The 19,634-nt window shown below is 36.6% G+C and overlaps 2 protein-coding genes across 4 annotated transcripts; both read left to right on the top strand.

The window, feature by feature from the left end:
• On the top strand, positions 1 to 11,597 carry LOC144565097 (histone-lysine N-methyltransferase TRX1-like). Of its 3 annotated transcripts, XM_078314740.1 has the most exons (26): positions 3 to 565; positions 1,042 to 1,093; positions 1,188 to 1,262; positions 1,922 to 2,135; positions 2,528 to 2,651; positions 3,773 to 3,877; positions 4,451 to 4,632; positions 4,724 to 4,816; positions 4,897 to 4,994; positions 5,085 to 5,246; positions 5,420 to 5,542; positions 5,761 to 5,808; positions 5,916 to 6,033; positions 6,325 to 6,390; positions 6,494 to 6,555; positions 6,892 to 6,948; positions 7,038 to 7,106; positions 7,480 to 7,708; positions 8,637 to 8,903; positions 9,193 to 9,254; positions 9,404 to 9,481; positions 9,781 to 9,876; positions 10,132 to 10,235; positions 10,317 to 10,460; positions 10,679 to 10,730; positions 11,302 to 11,597. In XM_078314740.1, the coding sequence occupies exons 1-25, from the start codon at positions 129 to 131 to the stop codon at positions 10,689 to 10,691; spliced, it is 3,078 nt and encodes a 1,025-aa protein (XP_078170866.1). In that variant the 5' UTR covers positions 3 to 128; the 3' UTR covers positions 10,692 to 10,730; positions 11,302 to 11,597. The 3 variants fall into 3 exon arrangements, with proteins under 3 accessions (XP_078170864.1, XP_078170865.1, XP_078170866.1); XM_078314738.1 differs by lacking the exon at positions 10,679 to 10,730 and having other exon boundaries at positions 1 to 565; XM_078314739.1 differs by lacking the exon at positions 10,679 to 10,730 and having other exon boundaries at positions 1 to 565; positions 4,451 to 4,636; positions 4,728 to 4,816.
• A 1,632-nt stretch (positions 11,598 to 13,229) lies between these two features.
• Positions 13,230 to 16,276, top strand: LOC144565690 (RNA-binding (RRM/RBD/RNP motifs) family protein). The gene is made up of 4 exons (XM_078315512.1): positions 13,230 to 13,712; positions 14,442 to 14,649; positions 15,485 to 15,907; positions 16,047 to 16,276. The coding sequence occupies exons 1-4, from the start codon at positions 13,286 to 13,288 to the stop codon at positions 16,132 to 16,134; spliced, it is 1,146 nt and encodes a 381-aa protein (XP_078171638.1). The 5' UTR covers positions 13,230 to 13,285; the 3' UTR covers positions 16,135 to 16,276.
• Positions 16,277 to 19,634: the final 3,358 nt, after the last annotated feature.

Genomic DNA, 19,634 nt, shown 5'->3' with positions numbered 1-19,634 from the left:
TTTTCCCCATTTTTATCACTCTCCACGCCAAAACGCCAAAACGCCAAAACCCTAACCCTAGATCATCTAAAAAACTCCTCCTTTCCTCATTACTCATAAAATATATCTCTCTCTAATCGCTTCCTCCAATGGTGGGTTTGGCAATGGGGGAGAATTCTGGGCAAGAAGAAGAGAAATTGAAGCACGACGACGAGGATGGCGATCAATCTAAACGGTTGATTTCCTTAGATCGCATCTATTCAGCAACTGTTCCTCAAAATTCCATTGGTGACAAGCCAGCCATCGTTTATCAAAGGAAGAGGAAGAGAGAGTCGGAATCTGAGAACAAGAAGGGAAGAATAAGGAGGAACAGCAGCTCTAAAAAAGAGCCGACCAGACTCGGTTCTAGGGTCGAGTTGGGGACTGGGGAGAGGAAGTTAAGAGGGAATGCAGGAATCGAGAGAGAAACCCCTGGGAACCGCAGGGACAGTAGTTACAAGAGTAAGAAGAGGAAACGCGGTGCCAACGGGTTAAGTGCAGGATCCACCAGCAAGGCTTCTGCGCAGCTTGCAAAGAAATGGGTCGAGTAAGTTTCAATTGAAGGATTACAGTACCAAAATTGCTGGCACTGTATTGAGCATGATCAGAAATTATCCCTTTTTGAGTGAATTAATTCACATCCTCTTTACTGGAGTTTGATAATTTTCTATAATTTTGGTTAGTTTCACTTATTGTGCTCAACTGGTACTTCTTTTGTAAGTTGGTACTATTTACACAGTACAATATTTATTAAAAAAATGTTACAACTGACGGCATTTGTGTGAAATTTGGTGATCTACTGCCCTAGTACTTGCAAAACAAGCAGAAACTTGAACTGAAACCAGAAGCTGTGCAAAATTAGCACAAAATGAACAAAAATTCCATATGTTCTCTATCAAAAACCCATAGTTTAGTTCTCTTTCTAATAATATTTTTCAGAAAAATCTTCCTTTTACTTGAATAAACTTATTTGTTGAGCATGAAGGTGGTTTCCTTTTCTTATATTGATTCCTTTCTGTATAGGTTGGAGATTGAAGGCGCTGATCCTATTGCATTCGTCGGTCTAGAATGCAAGGCAAGTTTGATTGAATCAATTTCATTTTTTTGTTTATTTATTGTTTTCTCGAGGTATATTTTCAGTTATAATTTTGTTACTCTCTCTACTATAGGTGTTCTGGCCCTTGGATAATTACTGGTACAAGGGCTCAATCAGTGGTTATTCCCAAGAAACAAAGAAACACGATGTAAGTAATTTAACTATATCACAAGCTGCATGGTCTTGTTCAGTAGGTTTCACGAGTTACTTAGAACTTCAATGATGATGATCTGGTGTTGATCAAGGTAGATGGTAGGATACTGGCCGGTGCCTGCTCTTTTGGTAGTCCCATGTTTTTTTGGGCCTGACACCTTTTAAGAATTTCTGGTTGAATTAAGGTGTAATTAGGTGATAAATAGTGTGGCATTTTAATTTATCAGTAGGTTACCATATGGTTCTAGTTAGTGGTTCTCAAAATAAAGAATGAATCTCCATCCTGTTTTGGTGGGTCAAGACCAATTATGCTGAATTAAATGTGCTTGTGCTATTTTATCACTTTGCCTTATAATTAAGTTTGAATTTTCTCTCTAAGTTGGGAGCCTTAAATTATCACCACAGCACTTGATGTTAGTTGAGCCAAAAATCTTAATGGATCAGGGATTGATTGCACAGTGGAGCCTGAATTGATTAGTAATTGCACAAATTAAGGAAACAAGGGTCAACTGCACAATTGTTTCAATCACACTGATTTTTTCAATTGACTCTCAACTATAGAGAGGAGAGTCAATTGATTAATTGGAATATATAGAGGCTAGTTGCAAAATTCATGCTTCTAAACATTGAGATATACAACAAATTACGATTTAGGTGGAATACAAGGATGGGGAGAAGGAAACAATGAACTTCTCCGAAGAGAGAATGAAGTTCAACATTAGCTCTGCAGAAATGCTACAGCTGAATCTGAAATGTGGCTCAACTAACTTAGAGAAGAATTTACATAACGAATTGATTGGCTTAGCTATGAATTTTCATGACTGCCAAGACCTGGATCCTGGTGATGTTGTGTGGGCCAAGATCACAGGTATTTTGCAGTTATAAGCTGGAGATTGAACTGAACTGAATCCAATTGGATTTTGATTGCACAATTGAGGGTTAAGTAGGATTAGTTTAAGCTGAACCGAGGAAAAAACTTGGTTAAAAATTGTATTACTGGAAAGTTCTGCAATTTCAAATCGTACTGGTTCAGCTCCTTATAGGGGCCTGCCTCACCAGTATTGGTTCCTTTGTTTATACCGATTTATCCCTTAACTGTGGAATTGGCTGTTCGTTTAACCCTCCTTATCTGCTCTAAGTTGTGCAGTCAAGCCACACAGAACCAAAGAAGGAAAAAAGGACAGAAGGGTGGACCTCTGTCCCTCCCTTACTCTTACACTGACACACATGAATTCTGTTTCTGATACATGGTTGTGACAGGACATCCAACATGGCCAGCTGTAGTGGTTGATGAATCAGATTTATGCGAGAAAAAAGGATTGAAGCCAAACCGGTTACACCAATCGATTCTTGTTCAGTTCTTCGGAACTCATGATTTTTCAAGGTTCCTGCTCTTTCTGAGATCAGTCGATACAACACAAATACATATTGAACAAACAAAAGGCACTCTTTAGCTATGGTTGGAATTGTACTTCCAACTCATTTTGTTTTTGCTGTTCGTAATTTTGATAGAAAGTAATTGAATTGGTGTTGGTGTGGTGTTCGGTAAGTTTCCTTTTTTTTTGTTAATGTTCAACAGTACCGCAATAATTGGTTGCGAAATGTATTGCACGCCACAAAGGATACTATGCATTTCAGTCCTTTAACAATAACTGACTTTCTCTTATGGTTATCCATACTTGAAAACCTTTGAAGTAGCAAACAGATGTGCCTTCAATTATGGAAAGCGTGGCAAAAGAATCAATTGCGATAATACCTTTGTTGTTGTGTTTAAGTTCCAATAAAAGCTCAGTTTTCTCTCATATCCCCCTTCACCCTTTGGTCAATATATTACTTTGTGGTCTGTGTGTGTGTGTGTCTATATATCTCCTCTATATTATGCATGTTTATATATATATATATAGATAGAGAGAGGCTATCATGCTTTGGAAAGTAAAGAGGGTGTTTTGCTTCCCGTTCATATCTTCATTTTCAAAGTTCAAACAGTCAATCCGAACTTCTCAACATGATCTTCATATTGACATGTACTTGGAGACCGAATTTTACATTTTTTTGGATTTTTTTTTACTATTTTTTAGAATTTTTGAAAATCACAGCTTTTCATTAAATAAAAAATTCAGAAAAACACTGATTTTCAGAAATTCTAAAAAAATAGTAAAAAGTTTCCAAAAAATTTCAAATTTGGTCTGCAAGCTCATTACAATATGAAGATCATGTTGAGAAGTTCAGATCGATTGTTTGAACTTTGAAAATAGAGATATGAGTGGAAAGTAAAACACCCTCTTTACTTCCCAAAGCATTGTAGCATCACTCTCTCTCTATATATATATGAATGACTAACTGAACCTATATTATTATTAGGGCGCTAACACTGCTCTGTCATAAAAAAAAAGTGGATAATAAATAAAAAGGAATGAATAAAAGAAAAGGATTTATATTATTGAATCAACAATAGCCAAAATCTTGCTTTAGGTATAGTGGCTGATATTCTTGTTTTGATTTCAGGATTAAGCCAAAGCAAGCGATACCATTTCTAAATGGCCTTTTCTCATCTTTGGATACCAAGTGCAAACAAGCAAATTTCTACCGCAGCTTAGACGAGGCCAAATTGTATGTAATTTTACACAACTCACTGCTTTTGTTATTTCTTTGCAAATTGAACTCAGCATTTTGTCCCTCTTTGCAAGTAACACCCTATTTTCCTGTGCATGCTATCAACGTCCAACTGTTATTTAACACACAGGTTAAGTGGAACAAAAAAATGACTATAGGCCTACGGGCCATGGAAGATGCAAAAAAAAAAAAAAGTGGAAGAAAAAAATGACTTATTGTACCAGATTTTTTTTTCATATAAACCTGACCACTTTGATATCTGGTTGATCTGTACTTTCCAAATCTGAAGTGCCGGGTTATGGCCTTACTCTGCTTGAGGCACTAATTTCCATATTTAAAATATATATTTTGGATCTACTGGTTGATCTTAGTATCTCAAAAGAAGGGGGGTGTTATCTGCAAAAACAACAAAGGCTTGGTTGTTTAGGTATTGCAAAACTCTGTTTATTAGCCTCTGATGCAAATAGCAGTGCATAATAATAATATGTTCATGATGTTTTTATAGTAGATTCATAGTGGTCTCTGCATGCATTTATTTCTAACAATAAATTTTACTTTATTCATTTTTAGGTATCTTAGTACGCAACAACTTCCTGCGATAATGCTTAAGCTTCAAAAGACCATTAAGTACGACAAATCTAAGATTTCTTCTGACTGTGATGATATAGATTCATCTAGTAACCATTCAGGCGTACAGGAAGCAACTGATTTTGTAGAATTGACCCTGGAAAATCTTCGTGTAACTAGCCTAGGCAAGTTTTAGTATACTAAAAATTATTTACGGAAGTAAAAGTTCCCAATATATATTATTTTATTTTATTTTTACTGAATGTAACTTTTCAGGAAGAATTGTATGTGATTCTGATCATTTTCACACAAAGCAATTTATATGGCCTGAAGGATATACTGCTTTTCGGAAATTCAAATCAACAAAAGGTACAATAAATCCAATCTGCCTTGCTCAATTTCTATCTGTTTATTCTAAATCTGATTGATGTGATATGATTTGGTATTAGATCCAAGCATGGTGACATCATACAAAATGGAAGTTTTAAGGAATCCCAAATTTAAGGCACGGCCATTATTTCGAGTTTCATCAGAAGATGGATTTCAGGTAGGGTTTAGCCCTAATTTTTTCTATGTTATCTTTTTATGTGTGTATTAGTCTCCGACTGTAAAAGTGTTCTTGATATTGCTTTTGCAGATCGAAGGGTCCTCACCTAGTGTCTGTTGGAGGGAGATTTACAGCCAAATAAGTAAAAATCAGATAAATGGTCTTAGTTCAGGAAAGGAGGAAAACCAAAATCCTAAATCTGGTTCACACATGTTTGGCTTCTCCAATTCTCAAGTTATCCAACTTATTCGGGTATACATTCCAATATCTACTCAAAAGCATCAAGTTGTTATGATCGTTAGTATACTTAACCTTGAAATGTGCAATTATGTAGTGAACACTACAAGGAAACACACATTTAAGAACAATGAAAGTATTACAGGTTTTAATTGCTTAATAATTTTTTGGGAAAATACAATTATTAGGGATTGCCGAATGCACAACTATGTACGAAATATTTTGAAAATGAAGATCTTTCTCTTGGATATAGAGCTGTCAGGGTTGACTGGAAAGATCTGGACCGATGCAATGTTTGTGACATGGATGAGGTACCAAACAGATTATCTCTCTGCTTATTTACTGAATACACTGGTTTTGTTTAGTACCTTGAGATCACAATAAAGTGCCTAGCATTTCGAAATTACCAACTATTTTTAGATTATGGTCTTTGCACCTCAACTGTCTTTTGCCACCTAAAACTAGATTTTTAATAATATTCTGTATTTTATTAAAAAAATTAGTTTTGTTTTTCATTTCAACTTTCCAGGAGTATGAGGACAATCTGTTCTTGCAGTGTGATAAATGCCGGATGATGGTTAGTATGTACTGAATTGTCAGCTTGGAATCCATTTGTTTGGCTCAATTGATCCACCATATTTATTTATTTATTTATATATATTCTATTGCTACCTATTTTTTTAGGTGCATGCAAGATGCTATGGTGAACTAGAGCCCTTGGATGGTGTGCTTTGGCTGTGCAATTTCTGTAGACCAGGTGCTCCCGATTCACCTCCAAGATGCTGCTTGTGCCCTATTACTGGTATTCCTTTTACTTCTGTCATTATTTGATCATTATTCACGAGTGTCTGATACTGCTGGTTGAGGTTTATTATGGAGATGTTATACCCTTGATGGCCAATGTAGCTTCAAATAATGTGGTATACTATATCTGTAATTTTATAATACAAACATCATTTGTTCATATATAGGCATCTTTGTTTGTTTATAATTTTTTTTTCTGCAATGGCAATTAGATATGAAAATTGATTGTACTGCCTGTACTATTGATGAGCACTGTTACATTTTTCGTTGTTGGTTTTTTGGATTACAGGCGGTGCAATGAAACAAACAACGGATGGTCGATGGGCCCATCTGGCTTGTGCTATCTGGATTCCAGGTTACAAGAATTTGAAGATTTTTTATGTTCACTAATTCTCGGTTTTTATTCTTAAAGATCATGAAGCACTCTGTCCCCTAAAATACAAATTAAATTGTTCCAGAAACATGCTTAATAGATATAAAGAGAATGGAGCCTATCGACGGGATAAGCAGAATAAACAAGGTTTTGATATTTCTGTTTCTTTTAGTATCACTTTTTCTGAATACATAGTACTGCATTAAAGGATGCCAATTTTTTGTATGATCAACAATTTACTACTATACAATGCTTCACACTTGCTTTGCTTTGGTATTGAATTGCACAATTGCGGGTAAACTGAGGTTAGTGTTGGAACTGATGGCAATTTAAGATCAACCACAACTAAATGTCTAAACCAAGAGCTATTGGTTAAAGTAGCACTATATTGCAAGGATTAACTGTTATTATAGTTATGATTGAATGACTAAAATATTCTCTTATTTTACGAAAACATGCGACATGTGCAAATTACAATTCCAGGATCGGTGGAAACTGCTGTGCAGCATCTGCACAGTTCCCTACGGGGCTTGTATTCAGGTATTTGTGGGAGCCTTTTGTTGTTATTTATTTATTTATTTTCAATAATCAGTATTCTAACTGCTGTTATATACTCTTTTGTGTTTCAGTGTTCTCATCACAACTGCTGTGTTGCATACCATCCTCTGTGTGCACGTGCTGCTGGCCTCTGTGTTGAGGTCAGTAAATAGTTTTTATTATTGGACTGTTTCATTTTCTCCCCTGTAAATAATTGTTATATCTTGCCTGCGCAAGCAAGTCATACTGGATGGATTGTGGGTCTTTTTATTTCCATATTTTATAAATTTATCTATGATTGTATTAAGTATGCTCAAACAAATAGACAGTAAAAATTCTCATTACGTAATCCAAAAGGAAAACAATTATTGCTATGTTTTAAAATAAAATAATAAAAAGCACACAAGCCCAGAAAAGGAAACAATGATATCCAACTGCTACTGACTCAATAATTCTGTCCCTGTATACATATTTTTTTATCTGTTTATTAGGCTCTTTATCCATTCATTTGTTAATTTATTTATTTTTGTGTAGCTTGAAGATGAGGAAAAAATCCATCTGATGTCTTATGACGACGAAGATGAGCAGTGTATACGCCTCCTCTCCTATTGTAAGAAGCATAGACAACCATCTAAAGAACGCCATCTTTCCCCATCTAAAAACAGCAACCGTAACCCTAATTCTAGCATTAACCCTCCCGGAGCCTCCTCTGGAGCTAACCCCAGCATTCCCCCGCCAAATCCTTCAGGATGTGCAAGATGTGGTATATTTTTCTCTTAAGCTGTGGAGCTGACTGGTACATTGTTTTCAATAATGGCCAAAAGAGCCCTACAATTTCATTCTTAAGAAAAAAAAACGTTGAACCTTTATGAAGTATTAGGTTTATTGTCAGAACTATGCTATCAATTTCTTTCTTAACTGTGAATGGCTCTTCAGTAAGATATAGAATCCTGCTTTCTTTTTTGAACTGGAATTTGTGAAGAACTAGTTTAAAGTATAATGTATACACATTTTAGATAATTTTGTTTTAGCTTTGCATAACAACAAGAGATATCCTCTTCCCTTCTCACAAAGAAATTGGATAAAAAAAACTTTATGAAATGAAAGACTATAATAGTTCAATCAGTGAGAAACTCAGAATTTTTCATCAGCACAGTCCAAGTTAGCACATATATTTTTAAAACATTATTGTTATTATTATGTTTTGCATAAATTATGTCATCTTTAAAAGTTAAGTGGCACTGGGTACCGCACTTTGATCTATATATCCCTTTGGCATTGAATGTAAAACATATGATGTGGCAATGGACTGGTCTGGGGTTGGGTCTGTTTTTCATTATAGTGCTGTCAATAAAAGAAAGTGCTTATTGCTTTGACATTTTTTAAAGTAAGAGGCTAAATGATGTATAATGCATTGGTCAGGCTGGCTTGTTGGACCAAAATTGCAACACGGCTAAATTATTATTTGATTTTGTTAAGACATTAGTTTGATCTTTCAGCATTAGCCTCTTTATTAAAAAAGAAATGAAAATTCAAATCAAGACACAACTGCAGCAGGTCAAGAAACCCCAACAAGGACCCACCTATCTGGGCCAAATTTACTTGGTCAGATTGTTTCAAAAATTGCCATCACTAGTAGCACACATGTTCAATTCTATACTTTAGGACCTAATTGTTTTATTTTGGAAAAGAACCTTATGACTTCTTGAGGAGAAGGGGCCAGAAGCAGCCAGAAGTCCTGGCTGCAGCTTCAGCAAAGCGCCTGTATGTGGAGAACCATCCGTACCTAATAACTGGAAGTCGTCAGAATGGAGCATCTGGGCGGATCCCGTGCATAGAGTCCATGCACGGCTCATCTGATGTTCCGGTCCATCAAGATCCACTGACAAATAACATTTCTTCTATGGCAGAAAAGTACACGCATATGAAAGAGACATTCAGAAAGAGGCTTGCCTTTGGTGAGATTTGTTTTAGCAGTTTCCCTTTAAAGATAACAGTACAACTGTTAAGTGCCACAGGCTGATTTATAGTAGTACCGAACCCTAATTGGATGGTACTGACCCAGTCCATACCAGGTCTCTATGTGTTTCATATCCTTCCTGATATTCCTATGATACATAATTGGTTCAATATTTTGCTAACGATGATGTTGCTAAGAAGTTTTCAAACTTAAAACTTATGAATACCTTTTTGATAAATTCTCATATGATGTATATGTTACACAATCACACAATTTCTTGATGACAGGTAAATCAAGGATCCATGGGTATGGTGTTTTTGCAAAGGTTCCACATAAAGCAGGAGACATGGTACAACTTTTTATTTTTTTTACATATTAATATGATATTATGAGGTTTCATTGCAAAATTATGGTATTTACATACAATTTTCTTATTTCATTTGCTACTTTGATTTCCTACTAATGTACACATTTGTATTTTGTCAACATATTATATAGGTAATTGAGTACATTGGAGAAGTGGTTCGGCCAGTGATTGCAGATATAAGGGAGCGGCGTACATACAACTCACTAGTGGTTAGTCAACTTTTGATCATAGTTAGATAAAGAGACTAACTCCCCAGGTTGTAAACTTTCTTTCATTAATTACAAATTGTTAGTGGGCAATTCGCCCCTAACATTATAAATAAAGATCTACCTTCTCTACCTCTTTTCTGAACAACACACAACTCAATAAGAAATACTATTGTAGCTGTTGGTTCTGTCTGTGATTTAAGTTAATTAGATTAGTTCAATAACAAACCCAAATGATCAACCAATTGGAATGGTGGCTTGTAAGGTTCTGACAGCTGTGATTACATGTAAATTGGATGTAGGGAGCGGGGACATACATGTTCAGGATAGATGATGAGCGCGTTATCGATGCAACTCGTTCTGGATCCATCGCTCATCTTATTAACCACTCTTGTGAGGTCTGTCGTCTCGCCCATGTAGAAACAAATGTTTCGTATACTTAATTGGATAAGTTTCACCTACACCATACCTCAGCTGTCCCTCATTCACATTGAGGGGCACTATGTCCATCTCTTGTAGGATTATACTTGATGTGCTTGTTTTCCATGGTTACATTTCACATTTTGAGGCTTTGCATCTGTACACAAGGCAGTGTTTCTTGAATTTTCCGAGCACTAGTAATCTAATTTTTATTTTTCCTTTTGTATCCACAGCCGAATTGCTATTCGAGGATGATAAGTGTGAGAGGGACCGAGCATATCATCATTTTTGCAAAACGTGACATTAACCAATGGGAAGAACTTACTTATGATTATAGGTGGGGCCTGCATGCCTTTGTACTAATAATAACAGTTTATCGTGTGCTTGCTAATATGCTGTATTATTTGTTATGTTTCAGATTTTTCTCAGCAGGAGAACAGCTATCTTGTTCATGTGGGTCTCAGAGATGCCGAGGAGTTGTGAATGACACTGAAGCACGAGAACAAGCAACAAAAATTAAAATACCTAGGAGCGAATTACTTAATCTGATAGGTGAAAATAGGTAAACAATGGTTTCTTTATTTCATCATGTAGCTGCTTGGAGCTTATTACATCAATTTTGAATAAATATGCCCTCCATGTGCAAACCAAATGTGCTAAAGTAGTAATACGGGTTCAAATACCGCAGAGATCAGTACATCACAATTCAAAAATGAACTTTTCCAACTATAGATTGTTTCTCATGACTATATTATATTTTACTTTGCCAAATATTTTCAGGCCTGAGAACTAGAAGAGGCTTTGCTCCATGTTTCTAGACCAATTAAAAGAAGTAAGTCCCTTTTGTCAATGTGTCATTTTCTTTACTTTTCAGCACCTTTAGTCAATATATTTCTTGTGATTTGTTAGCTTTAATATTTGACGTTATGAACTAAATCTTTAGTTGATTTAGGTTAGTTTTTTATTCTCTGATTTAGAGTCTCAGGGTTTTAATATGGAATGATTGTTAGATTTGAATTCCCTAACTAGGCTTAAGAGTCTGATACTCTAATATGTTCGACTTGTACACCAGTTGTAGTACAGTGATCCACAATCCTTGTTATACTAACATTGGTATGATGTGTGTACTAGTTTAACTTGTTGGGACATTCCTTCGTGTTCATACTTCCATTGTTGTTACTACCATTTATTAATTGTGAAGGGACTGACAACTGAGGTAATCATATTTATCTGAAATCAGAAAATGATATAGGTCGAGAATATTTGAAATTAACACAACTTGAATTAAATTCAAAATGTCCTTGGTTCTGGCATTTTGTTTTGCTCCCAAGAACATTTTCTGAGCTGAAGGCTTTAAAATTCAATCTCATTTCTCTCTCCATTTTTTTTTCTGAGGAATGCAGGTTGTGGCTAATGCTGTGCATGGGAGTTCAATAACAAAACCTTTTGGAACTTCTACAGTTTGGTTTCTAGGGAGATTCTATCCCTCGTCTATTGAGCATTTTGTAATTATATTATTAATTTTTTAGGAAAAAAAGAGAGATTGTATAGCAATATTTATGCTGTTGAGAACTAGAGAAAGCCTTGAGTACTGCAACAAAGCTTATAGTGTACTGTTGAATTTGAATGTAATGCATAATTTTCCCATGATATTTTGCTGTTGTTGGTGTTATGAATCAGTCAGTTTAACAATTTAGGTTAGCGACCAAACGAGTATATTTCATAAAGAATCTTTCTCGAGAAACAAAAGGTCTCATTAGCTTGGTTGGGCTCCCCCGAGTGTCATAACTCATAAGCTGAGATAGAAATGCGACGCAGTCTTTCCAGTTGGGTGGTCTACGTTGATAATTTACACGGATACTACTATATAGTTTTAGTATTCTCATGATAATATACTACAGATGAAATGTGGGCATGTTATGTACGTCTGGTTTATACCACATGTTCAGTACTTCAGTGATGAAGATTACCTATATGCAAACTCATGAAATTTAAATTTTAATGAGAGTAAATGTATCTTATTAGGAGACTATTTAAGACATCTACTCATTTCCAAAATTTCTATTCAATTTCAAATCTTATTTCGTCTTCATATTTCCTGAAACTTTGCATGACTTGTCCTATGGCAGATGGTTTTACAATTTTTGTTCGTGTATTCTATTACCTGATAAGCGTATTATGCTGCTAGTGCCAGATTTTTTTTTTCTTTTCAGAACTTTATCTTAAAGCATAGCTAAGCCTTAATGAGAATAAGACAGTAAGGGGAAAAAAAAAATTAAAAAGGAATAAACGATATATATTTTTTTCTTTTCTAAGTTTTTTTTGTATAAATTAGTTTTATCATGTCTTATTCAATATCTATCGCGTTGCTACAATTTCATATTAAATATCAGTAGTTTTGAATATATCAAAATTCAAAGCTTTTGGAAAAAAAAGAAAAGAAGAAGAAGCAATAGTTGTCTAGATGTACAGTTTGTAAGAGATGTATATCCCCGTTTGAGTTTGGGTCGAATTGGTCCGATTTGATCAGACGGTATGGATTCAAATTCAAACGGTGACGTAATGGAGCATCCGAACTTATTATGCGCGCCGTCGCAGATCAACGCAACGCAGACATAAATCTGCTGTCATGAGCGAATCTTAAGAAAAAATTTCGTACCCGAATCCCAACAAAGACAGCTAGAATCGGAATACAGAGTCCCGTGATCCCTTTGGAATAGGAAGCCAATCTGCTCCTTTTCTTGAGAAAAGGAGGATCCTCCTATTCTTCAATCTGAACCGTTCAACATCGATCAAACGGCTTCAATTTCTTTTTAACATGGCATGAATCTCAAAGTAAAAATAAATCAGATGTAATTGAAGCCGTTTGATCGATTTTAAACGGTTCAGATTGGAGAATAGGAGGGTCCTCCTCTTCTCAAGAAAAGGAGCAGATTTCATTCCTTTGGAATAGAGTTCGTATCCGCCTAGGTATCTGAGGTGTAATTTATAAAAATGGACGGTCCAGATTAATTCCATCCAGGCTAAACTCAATCCCGTAGCTGTTGAAACTATAGGGGGCCTGCTTTGAGATTCATGCCTCCAAGTGAAATGAATGGTCCAGATTCAGCACTTGCACCTCAGGTACTGATGCGGATTATTTGGAATGAGTCCGTATCCGCCCAGGTACCTGATGTGCAATTTATAAAAATGGACGGTCCAGATTAATTCCATCCAGACTAAACTCAATCCGGTAGCTGTTGAGGATACAGGGGGCTGCTTTGAGATTTTATTTCCAAGCAACGCACACACTGAAAAAAAAAAGCCGAAAAAATAATAACAATAAAATAAAAATCTTTCCATCTCAAAATATCCAACCGAGAGAAGCCGTGAGAGATAGGAACCCAAATGATGCTGTTACAGCCAACTCCAATCCGGCTTTCAATACCCCTCTCTCGCTATCCTTCTCCGCTCTCTCTCTCCCCTCCATTTCTTACTCTCCGTTCTTCCATTTCCTTGACCCCGTCAGCTCTCTCTGCACGCAGCCGCTCCCACCTCAACCGGCGACGCCAATCCGACGGTAGCGATGACTCTGTGGAGAACCTAGACGATGAAATTGAGGATGATGAGGAGGCGTTTGAGGAGAGGAAGCCGAGAGGGTTTGTTGCGGGTGGTTTTCAGTACGACACCTCATTGGAGGAGGCCCTGTTGAAAGAGATTGGACAAAGCCGCAAGGACCAAACTGTAAATTTGAACAAGGTTAAGGGTAAAAATGATTCTCCTAAGATCAAAGGACTGAAGAAACCACAAGATAAAGACTCTACCACTACCCCTAGTAAGATGTCATAGTGTTTGTTTCTCTTATCTGAACAAAAGGTTTATTTTTATTGTTCAAAGTTCTGGTCCTTCGTGTACTGTGCACTGTGTGTATCTGTGCACTTTCACGCCACATGTGCCATTGGTGTCCATACCAGCATTTAGCATATGCATGTGTCCAGGCCGCGGGGGGTGATAGTTGAACATTGCTCTGTTTATTTGTTTGGTAATTTACTGTTTGGGCTCTTACCAGCATTTAGCAGACCAAATTGATTGGCTCTTGTGGGCATATGATACTTATCACCCTATGAAAATCCTGTATTAAATTTATCTTTAAGTGTCTGATTTTTAGGAATTTTATTTGAGATATATCTATCCAATCAGATACAATTGACTTGTGGGTATGATTGTAATTGACATGTTATTGCAGCTCAGTTACGGTATGATACTTGTCACCCTGTGTAAAAACCATGGATTATTTATCTTTTCCGATTTTGAGTAATTTATTTGAGATATATCAATCCTATCAGATACAACTGATAAAAACTAGGTAGCAGAGGCCGTCTCGGTGTGCCGATTTAATTAATAAGTATGATATGATCATTTTGAAATTTGATATTCTGAATGATAGTCAAATGGATGCAAATGCTAGATTATCTGAAACAATCGGGATAATAGAAATTTACTCTTTGCAGTCAAATAGAATCAAAATGATTATTTTTTTTTCTTCTGAACCACTTATTTTCAGAATTAAGTGCTACAACAAGTGGAATCTGTGTGCGTTTATGGAACCTACCAAAAAAGAGGAACATACATAGAGATTTACAGACAGCTTTTAAAGGATTCCATGGCATTTTGCATATCAACCCTGCAATTGCTGGAAATAAGAAGACACGTGATCCTATCTGTAAGGGCTTTGCTTTTGTTGACCTAGCAACCGAGGAAGCTGCGACTAGGTGAATACATTTCTCTCTCCTTCTTAGTCTTTTTAATTTTTTAATTTTTTTCCAATTGCTGTGGGTATGGTTCATACTAATTACATACAGACAGACTTTATTTACTTTTTTGTGAAGTAGACTTACTATATTCAGATACTGGCACCATAGCTGAGTGGTAGTTGGCACAGTAATGAGTGTTGCACCCTGTTTGGATGGAGAGTAGAGGAAGGAATGGGAGGTAAAGAATAGAAGGGAATGGAATAGAAAGGAAGATTAACATATTTAACCTCTTCGTGTTTGGATGATTAATGAAATTATAAATTTAACTTTTTTTTCCGTCTTATTTCTTGTTTGGTTGATTAAAATTTAGGAGGTTAATGAGAAATTTCGTGACTGTTGTAGGTTTGAGGAAAAAATCTTATATGAGAATTATATATGTAAGATATAGACTTGAATATTTGTATCATTTTTTTCTAAAAATATTTGTAACAAAATTTCTTTTCATCCGTTACACTCCAATTTGGGAGGGAAACCGATTCTATTAATTATAATGATACAAGGTTAAATCTTTCACCTCCTGTACCCTTCATCTCCGACATAATTTTATCAACCAAACACGATTCAACGGAAGGTTTTTGTTCTTTTCCATTCCCTCCCTCCCTCTACTCTCCATCCAAACAAGGTGTTGATGTTTATGGTATGTAGTTTGTGCAGGAAATCTGGATAGTAATCTTGAAGTTGAAACGTATTGGAGTGAATTTCACTGAATGGAACTAAAGTTATTGAAAGTCTTTGCATATCTAACACTTCAAAGTTCAGTTTTCTCATTTAGCCTTTACTAACTTTTTAATAGATTTGTAGAGACATACTCGAAGAGAAGCATTTCATTTGGACGGGTTGAGAAACATATCAGCTGCTGCATTGTAAACCCAAATGCAAACGCGAACCCAAACCCAATAATTAATGAATTCTCTAATTACCGAAAAGCTCCAATTCTACAACCAAAGTTGCATGATGAGTTCATGGGCAAATCTGAAAATAACAACCCATCAGATGATTCCCCAATAATATTTGTGGAAGATGATGAAGAAGAAGAGGAGGATTCCTTACTGAGCTCTGAAATGATGAAGTTTGATGATGGTGCAGTAGAAGAGGACAAGTTGGATTTGGAAATTACAAGATTATCCTCGGGAGAGCGAAAAAAGGCAGTTAGTTTGAAGAGGAGAAGGGTAAGACCGAGAAGAGCCAGCGGCTCCAAGTTGAGCATACCTGTAAGGTAACCGTTCTGAGCATGGATTAAGTTACCAATTGTACAATAATCTACCAGTTATGATGTCTGGCAACTTGCTTGCATAATATGAACATGTAATATTTCCTTTTCTGGGTGATTTTTAGTGTACTTTTTTCTTTTTCAGATTGAAAGGAAAAGAGAGGGATGTGCTAACTGGTGTCTTCTCTAAGTACTCTTCAAATTCTGGGGCTACACCAACAGGGAAAAGCTAACAGTTACCTGAAATTGATGTTATTAAGATTTTGCAAATGATATTTCCATGTTAACTAGATTTTAGAGTTTCAGGCCATTGCTATCTGATTTTTTTTTTTCAAAATTCTTTTAGAGCCAATCAAGGGCAATTTGTTTATTCAATTTCAGTGAAAGCAAGCAGATTGGAAAAGAAAAAAAGAATCTTAAGTTAACAATTAAAACAAATAAAAACGCTAGCTTGGAACTTGAGCATCAAAGAAGAGTATCTGGTCCATGTAAAGAAGTCAGTGTGTTTTCATTGGACTGTAGTTGTAACTCTGGTTGTGGACAAATGCAGAGATGTGCATTTACCTCGCATTATACTGTACTGAAATGGATACATGCCACTGTCTCGGAGCCGTTAATGGAGGTGCTCCCTCCATCTAGAGCAGTGCTATATGTTTTCTAAGGCTAAATTAAGGTGAAAACGGTAGTCACTGCCAAGTTTCCAAAAAGAAAATTAGGTGAAAACTTTCCAAATTATTACTGAATGGTCCTTATTAGGGGTGGCAACGAATCGAACCGAATCGAACTTACCCTAGGTTTGAGTTTGGTTTGAATTAGATTTGAACCGAACCTGATTTGATTCGTTTTGAATCGAACCTATTTCGAATTGAATTAATTGTGAATGTTCGCGTGAAAGCGCAACGCAAGTTTCGGTACGCTTGGGAGCGTACCTTTTAAAACCGCGGTTACACCTTCCGATTAGGGTTGCAAGTGCACAACCCTATCGAGGAGTATAATCGGGTATCGATCCACAGGGACGGTTCCTTTATCTAGATATTTACTTATCCCGACTAAAGACTAGAAGTGAGAAAGAGGGAGTTTTGGTACTTAATTTTCCTAAAGAATCAACTCAAGCAATCAAACAATGCAATAGAATAGTAAAAGTGCAAGGAAAAGTATAAACTGTGTTTTGATTTGGGATAAAAGATGTTTCAAGGGTTTCAGACTTCATCTCTGATTTGCCTCTAGTGGTACGGGTCTTACCAAGTTGGTACGGCTAGGCCGCACCAACCTGGTCCGACCAAGCCGAGTGGGGCTTGGTACGGGGGTAGGCCGCACCACTCTTGTAAGACCCGTACCGATGTACCAGTACAGAGCTTACAAGTTCGAGTTGATGCATTTCTTGCTGGTACCTCGTATTAAACTCTTCAGAAAGGTTCAATTGACCATACCTAAGGTTCCTAAACCTCAACTCTCGTTTGTTGGCTCAAGATCTAGGTTTTGGAGTCAATTCTTCACCTTCTAGGGTTTCTAAACCTCAACTCTCGTGTTTTGGTCCAGATCCTCTAGTTGATTGATTGGAGATCTAAGGTATCCTCTAATCTGTCAATTAGAGGAGAATTCAACCTTTCGGCTTCAATTCGAACAAGTCTACCTAAAGGGATTGGTTTGGTTGAGAGAAAGCAATGGTCACATGACCTTGTTAGGGTTGATCTACCACTATAGGCACACCATATGCAATCACAGAAAGACAAATCAATCAAGACAAACAAATACACAATCAATTCAATCAAAAGAGTTCATACAAGATCCAAATCAAGAAAAGCAACACAAATCAAGAAAATCCATCTACAAACCCTAGAAACAATGATCAACTACTCACAAGTCATAGATCTGTCCAGAAATACAAATAAAGAGATAAAGAGAGGCATGATAGAACTAGATCGAAGATCGGGAGTTGAGAAGAGGTTGATCCGTCGATTCTCGCCTCTTCCTCTTCCTTCTTCTTCTCTCCTTGCTCCTTTGCTCTCTTTCTCTCTTTCTCTGAGCTCTCAATCTGGAATGGAATCGAATCCTCGAAAATGGAGAGATCCCTCGCTTTAAATAGCCTCTGCCAAGATTTGAATTCTGTCAGGCGGCATCTATATACGGCCCGTACCAAGGTGGTACGGCCAGGCCGTACAAGATGGGAGATGGGCTGAATCGGCTAAGTCTGGTAAGGACCGTACCAAGCCTGGTAAGGGCCGTACCAGAAAGTCTAAAAACACCATTTCTTCGTTTATTGTGCTCCAATCCTGCATAAAACAAACAAACTCTCAGCAGTACCAAATTCTAAAGATATATCAATGAAATGCACATGATTTTGACAATTTAGAACGTGAATTTGGTACGAAATCAAGTCAAATATAGGCTAAATATGCGAGGTATCAAATTCCCCCAAGCTAAACCCTTGCTTGTCCTCAAGCAAAAAGATTCAAACTTGGGTCTGAGGCTAGACAACTAAACCTAAATGCAATTACAAATCTACTTGTGAAAACTTACGTGAATCTGCTATAGTCAAGAATTTCTAGAACCATTTTAGTTGTAATTTGGACATTTCTTTATAAATCTTAATTCACTCCATCAATTGGTCGATTGGACTTCATATTTTGAGATGCTTCTAATGATTGTAAAGGCTACATAATTAGGTTTGATCAAAACAATTTTATTCTTTTACCGAGTCTATGCCTTTATTCATAATGATTTTTAACTTCCCCCAAGCTTGAAACAAATTTGGGTAAGAAAATTGCGAACGATGTGTGTTGGTACAAGCAAAATTATTTTTATTCATTTTTCTAATTTCCTAGGTTGGGAGGCGAGCTCAAAGGCGCCTAATTCATTTTGAATCAGACTTATTGCCAGTACTCGTTTATTGCTCCTCTTTTCATCATCATTCGTTTTTTTTTTTTTTTTTTTTTTTTAAAATTTTAAGACAAGTACCATGAATACACACATCTATTGGTATTCATTCATACCAACAGATATTCCAAACTTTCTTAATTGAAAATCTCAATTTCCTAAAGGCATAGTTCAGTTTATTCAAATAATTTCGTTCGATGCAATCCTAAATTTTTCATCTTTTTCAATTATTAAAAACATCTCAACCTAAGCAATTCAACAACCAATAATGGGTTAGTTCCAATTCATTCAGGGCTACCCTTATTACAACTAAAAATGTTTCAAAGTTACTCTTAATTCTAACAGTTCACGCAAATTTTCACCTAACAATGCAAGAAAATACGAAAAAGATGCAAATAGTAAAATGACGATAAAGTAAACATGTCCTACATGCAAATGTCTCCCCCCAAGCTTGTCCTGAGCATTGCCCTCAATGCTTCAAGACATAAAGATAAAAGAAGTGTAAAAGCTCGGGTAAAAGAAAGCGAACCTGAGAAGTCTAGGGTGGTGGGAGGTCAGGCCAGTGGCCGTGGTCCATGAAGAATCGCCAGTCAGTCATCTGTCGCTCCATACTCTGAATACTCTGGCGCTGCTGAGTCACATCCGCCTGAATGTCAAAAATAGCGTCCCCCTGAGCGGTCTGAGTCTCCTGTAGGGCGAGCTGAGACTGGAGCAAGCTTGACTGAGTCTCCTGGATGGCCAGCTGCGAGGCCTGAATGGAGATCTGGGTGGCCTGCATGGAGGTGATGAGGGTGTACAACTCGCGCATGGTGGGCTCATGAGTGGGACCAGCGGTGGAAGTGGACGGGCCAGCCTG

This window comes from Carex rostrata, chromosome 14, assembly GCF_964058835.1.
Source record: "Carex rostrata chromosome 14, lpCarRost1.2, whole genome shotgun sequence".
Taxonomy (NCBI): domain Eukaryota; kingdom Viridiplantae; phylum Streptophyta; class Magnoliopsida; order Poales; family Cyperaceae; genus Carex; species Carex rostrata.
The sequence above is the reverse complement of the archived record's forward strand: the minus strand, read 5'-3'. Positions and strand labels throughout refer to the sequence as shown.

Coding starts and splice junctions, on each gene's coding strand:
- LOC144565097 (XM_078314738.1), top strand. CDS start 129: ATGGTGGGTTTGGCAATGGGGGAGAATTCTGGGCAAGAAGAAGAGAAA. Junction 4,995..5,084: donor CATCAGAAGATGGATTTCAG/GTAGGGTTTAGC, acceptor TTGCTTTTGCAG/ATCGAAGGGTCCTCACCTAG. Junction 9,482..9,780: donor GTACATACAACTCACTAGTG/GTTAGTCAACTT, acceptor AATTGGATGTAG/GGAGCGGGGACATACATGTT.
- LOC144565690 (XM_078315512.1), top strand. CDS start 13,286: ATGATGCTGTTACAGCCAACTCCAATCCGGCTTTCAATACCCCTCTCT. Junction 13,713..14,441: donor AGACTCTACCACTACCCCTA/GTAAGATGTCAT, acceptor ACTTATTTTCAG/AATTAAGTGCTACAACAAGT. Junction 14,650..15,484: donor ACCGAGGAAGCTGCGACTAG/GTGAATACATTT, acceptor ACTTTTTAATAG/ATTTGTAGAGACATACTCGA.